At 38.3% G+C, this 6,790-nt stretch overlaps 1 protein-coding gene across 1 annotated transcript in view; it reads right to left on the reverse strand.

Annotated features, from left to right (window-relative positions):
• Nucleotides 1-349: 349 nt before the first annotated feature.
• Zc2hc1a (zinc finger, C2HC-type containing 1A) overlaps nt 350-6,790 on the reverse strand; it is a gene marked incomplete at its 5' end in the record, with an annotated part of 32,258 nt that continues 25,817 nt past the window's right edge. Inside the window, one exon of the mRNA XM_005392195.2 lies at nt 350-3,077. Within this exon, the coding sequence (XP_005392252.2) occupies nt 2,912-3,077 (166 nt within the window). The remainder of the gene's footprint in view (nt 3,078-6,790) is intronic.

Genomic DNA, 6,790 nt, shown 5'->3' on the forward strand with positions numbered 1-6,790 from the left:
CCCCTGCCATCGCTGGACACACCCACACCTGCCGCCCCTGCCATCGCTGGACACACCCACACCTGCCGCCCCGAGGTCCCCTGACATCGCCGTTTCCAGCTCACGCATTTTACTGCCTAATGTCTCTTTTCCTTAGGAGTACGCAACACAAGCATTTAAAATACTTCGAAACCTAAAAACCGCCAATCCAGTAAAATAGCATTTAAAAACAAAAAACTGATGGCATTTTAAAAACACAGAAAACCTACTTTCTCACTTTAACAAATCTGTTTACTTGACTTCAATATGTATTATCTGCAGGATGCCCCTTTCTGTATCTAGAAGACAAAAGAACGATCAATACAAACCAGACTTTTTGCACTTTATGCATTTATTGAATTGCTTCAAAATGAAGATATAAAAACATAATGAACAGAAAACGGTAGTCACAATAATCGTTTTCAAGCTAACTTTCAGAATAATACATAAGTGATTTCCTTTACATTTTTAACTTAAGCTTATAATAATTTTTCATTCTCCCATACTGGAAATACTTGTGCAAATAAATAAAAATAAAATAACAATGCATAGAGTGATTGTGTAAACACTATTGCACAACGAATCAATGTGAGACGACAAGACGCAGTAACGTCACATCCGCTCACAGCCGCCGGACGCGCTGCGCGGCTCCCGCGCCACCCACTTCCTCACCGCCCATGATAACCTCCGGGCTCTGGGGGCGCATGGCGGCCTAGTAACTCACTTCCACGTAATACATAGTAATGTTCACTTACTACTGAAACATTCAGTGAAAAACAAACGTGCCCATTTATTAAACTCACACATCTACCCTTTCCTTGAGCAGAAAAAGACACAATAGAGATGTGGTCTTAGAAACATACTTGAAAGAAAACAGTTTCCATTCCTAGAAAAACACAATTTTAAGTCCTATTTTAAGTCCTGCATTTATAACAATTAGAGAACAGAAGTGACTGAAACGGAATCTAACAGGTACATTAGTTCTCTAAATTAAGTACAACTTAAATTCATGGAATTGTTTTATACCATAACAGGTGAACTGGGAAAAAAATAGGGAAAAATCAGGAAAGAAACTACAAGGGAAGGGCAGGAATATAGCTCAGAGGCACAAGCGCCCGCCTGGCAAGCGCAAGGTCCTGAGTTCGATTCCCAGTAGCAAAACAGAAACTATAAGGGAAGTAAAAATGTCAATTCCTATTACCACTAAGTTTATAAGATCTTTCTGAACTAAAAATAAAAACAGAAACTTAATTTCAGATAAATGAAATTCTAAGCCACAAATTTCTATACTGGTCCTTATAGTTGATCACAATTATAAACAAAAAACTAAAAAACATTATAAAAAAGATTAGCTTATACCTTTATAATAAGATAAAGCTCACTCAGGTTGGATTGAATATAATTACTAAAGAGTTACTGAACGTGGCTGGATAACCCATGAAAGAAAGCTACTTATATTAAACTGAAAGTGACAATGATCAAAAGCTCTATTTTAGTCAAGTTAAAGAGAAATTATAGATTTTTGTTTAATTACATAAGCAAGCTATTCATTGAACTAATACATTTTTAGTGGTTTTTACTGATAAATGGAGTTTCAACATTAAACACTAAAGGATGAAATATAAGTAGGGAAAGTTAGATATTCTCTTAGCCTACTCATATCTACGTCTAAATGTGTTCTAAAGAACTTCAACTCATACTTTTTCCTTGCATGCTCAACAGTAATGAGTACCACAATGATTAGTTACTGAAGTGAGGTGGTTTGTTTTAAAATGCATGAATTTCTTATAAACTAGCTACACAGAAATAAAATACGTCTAAGTGTGTAAGACTTTACGGAGAATTTTGTGCATCCTGCCAGGTGAAGTAGCGCACACCTATAATCCCAGCTGCTCGGGAGGGTGAGGACGAAGGACTGCAGGTCGGAGGCCGGCCTGGGCAACTTAGCAAGAGTCTGTCTAAAGTGAATTAAAAAGGGATGGGGAAGGGAGCTCACTGGCAGAGCACCAGAATGCTTGAGGTCCCAGCAGGAAGAAAAGGAAAGTTTTTTGTATAGCTTATATTAAATAATTACATTTTAAAATACTGCCAAGATATAGTAAATTAAAAATTAAAACTACTCTTCAGACAAGTTATAGAAAAGAAGAAGAAAAGCAAAAATTAGGAATATAAGTGAAACATGGCGTATGCTCAACTAATACACACACAAAAACCAGTTCTAATAATTAACATTCGTACTTTTAGTCTTGTTTTTCGGAAGAGAATCGAATAATCACATTTTCACAGAACAAGTAAGGCTCTTTTAATTATATAGTTAATAACCTACTAAATTAGACGCAACAGACACCTTGTGTTTGTTCCCCCTCCTTTTCAGCAAGATATAGTTGTTGAAAAGTTCAACAGGAAAAAGACTTCCCATAAACTAACAAAATCTAAAACGTTCTCTTTGATTACAAAATGCCAAGTGTCAGAGAGTAACAGCTATGACGCTCCCTGATCCTACTGACCAACAACAGCAATGTTTAATACGACATGTGTTCAGACTTGGGATGACCCCAAAGCTGAAAGGGCTAAGCACTAGAGTATTTCCGAAGATACACGGAGTGTGTTTTAACAGAAGAACAATACCTAAGTTAATGACTCCACTTGAAATTATTTTGACAGATGAGTATTTCTTAGAGTGGCACAGCCTGGCTTATCAGGTATTTACTATATACACTACATACACATATATATACACGCACATTACTCAACCTAAAAATTATGCTCCAAGATTATGGGAACAGTATTCTGAATAGTGTCAGCAGGGAAGAACCACAGGGAGTCCTCTAACTATCCAAGGAACAACAAGCATACAACCCTGAACCTGGCTCTCTTTCTTTCAAGATTCTGCTCACAGGATCATTCTTCGAATGCCACATTCGCAGCAGAACTTGGCCCACTCCACGGGGTATTTCGTCCCACACTCATGGCAGAATTTCGGTAGGTGTCCAGACGAGTTCCCTTCGATGCCTTTCATATTCCCACCATTCAGGGAAGACGCACAGTCTCCGTCAGGCCTGAAGACACGAAAAGGGAACAGAACAATAAAGGTCACATCTATAGTTCTTCACCCATAACCCCCGAGAACAGGACACATCACTAAAAGATTGCTCAGTTTCACTTTTAATATTCCCCTAGTTCAAGCACAAAAGAACTGCTAAATTGTTAAATACCTTAATTCCAAATGTTTTAACTTTGTCTCTGGTTCCATTAGGAACACCGGACCAAATTCAGCTCATCTTTCCATCTGTTCTACGTGTGCACATTTACTACACAGTAACGAAAGGAAGAAAATTTATAGTGTCCTTTTTGTAAAACCATCTTATTAAGAAAATACTCAGATACAGAGCTGAAGAAAGATGGAAGCCCTTGGGGACCCTCCTTCGGCTACAAGGACTGTGGGGTGCTATCTCCAATATTTATTTTATTAACTCTGATCTAGTAATTCAATTATATTATTACGATGTAATAAAAGCTCAGGCTCCTAGACATGCTCTACTAGGGTAGATTTTAACACTGTCATACATCCCTCTCAAAAAATTCCCTCTCGGGGCTGGGGATATAACTCAGCGGCACAGCGCCTGTCTGGCAAGCACAAGGTCCTGAGTTCAATTCCTGGTACAAAAAAAAATCCCTCTCACGTGGAACACAATTAACCCGTCGTTCTTGTTACCTTCCGAGCATACCCCGAAGCCCCTTTGGTGGGTGCTTGCGGTTGCACTGACCTGGCTACCTCAGCGTGCACTGCACTCATTCAAAACATTTACCTTTCCTGCCACCGCGACTTTGGGGAAAAGCCAGAAGCCACGCGGTGCCAGACCTAGGAAGAGGTCCATGAGACCCACCTGACAGAATCTTCTGAACCGATTCAGGGTATCAAGGAAGTCACAACAGCAACATGAAAAAGGACTCCAAAACGGACTCCGAAAATGCAACAGCTGAGCAAGGGTTTGAGGCGAGGGTATTTTGAGGGCGTTTAAGGGCAATGTCTCTTGTACTGTAATAGTCGTTTACATTTTAATTTAAACATTTACCATATTTTAAAATTACATCTTGTACATCATAACGGAAGTTCAGAACAAAAATCCCTGAGCGCTCATGAGCATCTCATTATGGAAGTCGGACAGAGAAGAAGTTCAGAATCTACTGATGAAGTATTAATTAGGAAAAAGAGCTATTCTGTTTATACGAACATCTTCACATCCTTCCTGGCAGGTGTTCTTTAAAGAACAGGATATTCACTTTAAAATCACCATAAGGAGAACTCTTATATCCCTAGATTACAAGAAAATCACTGGCAAAAACTTTCCACAGAGACTGTCGAGGACCCAGGTGCTCTCCAGTCCGGGCCCTTGCGTCACACAAAGGGCACAGCCAGTGGGCCAAGTGACGCCAGCGGCTCTTAGTGCTGCTATGGATCTAAAAGGTCCACCGGTGGAAACGAAGTAAACCTCGGCATTGTGTATTTGAATACACCTCACTCTCCTCTGCTTTGAGCTGTGGGACAGAGAGGCTGCAGAATTACTAGTCTTTTGTACTGGGAGTACATTTACACCATCAGTATATTCCTTTTAAATCACAAAGAAAATATTAATAAATTAGAGGGCATGGTATCAGTCAAGGAAGAACGTCCAGGGAAAATAAGACAACACTATTATTAGCAAAATATGTAAGAACTGCTTCAAAATAGAAATACTGAGGTGTGTAAGGAAATCAGCACATACCCTGGTACCTCGGTTCACGCACTTAGTTCTTTCCACCATTCTGGTACCAAAGTTAGTACATATTTATCACAATATCCAAAGTTCAACTTAACAAGGTACTGCCAGATTTCTCTAGAAAAAGTGCTCAGGAAAGCTGTCAACATTCTAGACTAAAACACACGTAAGTCTCAGTCTCATTTCTGCTAACACAGTTATACCCCTGGGGCGGCACCTGAGGGTTCCCTACGACACGTCCTCTAACACAGTGTGCGCTCTTTACACAGACTGTTAGATCTTTGCTCAGCCCTATGTGAACGAAGTGGTAAATCCACGTATTGATATGTATTTTTTGTTTATGAGGCTGAACATCATTTCATGTTTTTTGCCATTTGTATTTCTTCTATGGAGAATTGCCCATGCCTCAACCCTACCAAAACCCAGAGCTATTCTATGGGCTCATTTTAAAATTTTTATTTGTAGAAATTTTCATTTATACTGGGCAGAAATTTGTTGCCTTATGTATAAATATGTTCTTATAATCTGTCATGTTATTTCAGTTTATTCATCCAGTTTTTATAGCACTACTTTTTTTATTTTCATATGGTCAAATATACGACTCTTGCTGTATAGTTAGTGCTTTCTAAATTAGTCTCAAGAAATCCCTTGCTAACTGAGATGATAATGAGAGTTACCTACATTTTATTCTAAAATATTAACAACTTTCACTTCCACATTTAAGACTTTATTTTATTTGTAACTGGTACTTTCTTTTGTCAGTGATCAAACCTAGGGTACTGCACACGCTAGGCAAGCTACATGCCCAGTTCTACGCTCTAGTGCCTGTAGTAACTTTCAATATACTGATCTCATATTCAGGAAATTTATTAAGACTCTTACTGCTCAATAATTTCCCCTTGGGGGATGTTTACAATCTACATATATAATTGTATTCTCTAAAAATAATAACTGTATTTCTATCTTGCATGTGTAGGTGTTTTTAGTGGAAAGATTTCAAGGTCCTATGGTGAATTATTTTTGTAGGAAAGGAAATCTTTGACTTTTTCTATCTGTTCTAATTACAGAATGGTGAGAGAAGTCAAATGAGAAAGGCGCTGGGCTCCCCATTATGTATGGATTGCTAAAAAACAAATTAAAAAACTTTTTCATTAATGTGATTTCTGCCCCTGCACGTTGTTACTTCCTTTATCTTTTGCGCATTGCTTTGGGGAGGTAAGACAAGGTTTTTCCGTTTTCACAAGAAAATATTAATCCTGCACTCAGGTTTGAGTTAGAATATATGGCTCCACATATACACACATAGTAAAACCGTACTTTGGACCTCTAAGAAAGATATGCTCATTTATACTTAATGTGCAGCAAACCCTCCGCAGTGACAGACAGCCTTACTGTAGTCTAGCTGGAAAGACAGTAAGTTCTGAATTCCTCTGTTCTTGTCTCACTACCCAGCATCAATCCTAAAGCTTTTTATGGTAGAGGCATAGATGCCGCTCTCCACACCAAGGAAATCTAACTCTCCAGAAAAGCCCTGAACATGTTCTATTTTTGAAAGTTCCAGAAATGATTCTCATGGGTAACTAAGATTGACAGTATCTTGGATTCTTGAAAAACAACCCCTGGATAAAACAGAATAATGGATATCTGAACATGTTATATATATAGCTATAACAAAAACAGACTCTATGTGTATACATATATCACTGTTTTTTGCCATATCATAGAATGTTATGCTGTTGACATACATTGAAGAAACCCTCAGAAAACAACCTATGAAATTCATGTCCACATTTACGGTAGGGATGTCAGTTAACAAGCCATCTACTAAGTCACCTGCTATTCTCCTTATGGGAATCCAGGGAAGACCTTTAAGGCCTTGGGTTTAACTGTAATTTTTCAGAGAAACTAATTTATTTCATTTTTTACACATTCTAAATAATATACTTGTGCCAATTTTCTTCTATGCTCTGGCAGTGAAAAAGTTTAAACCATAACTTGTGGACCAGGGCTAC

This window comes from Chinchilla lanigera, unplaced genomic scaffold (assembly GCF_000276665.1).
Source record: "Chinchilla lanigera isolate Chin_1 unplaced genomic scaffold, ChiLan1.0 scaffold00043, whole genome shotgun sequence".
Classification (NCBI taxonomy): Eukaryota; Metazoa; Chordata; class Mammalia; order Rodentia; family Chinchillidae; genus Chinchilla; species Chinchilla lanigera.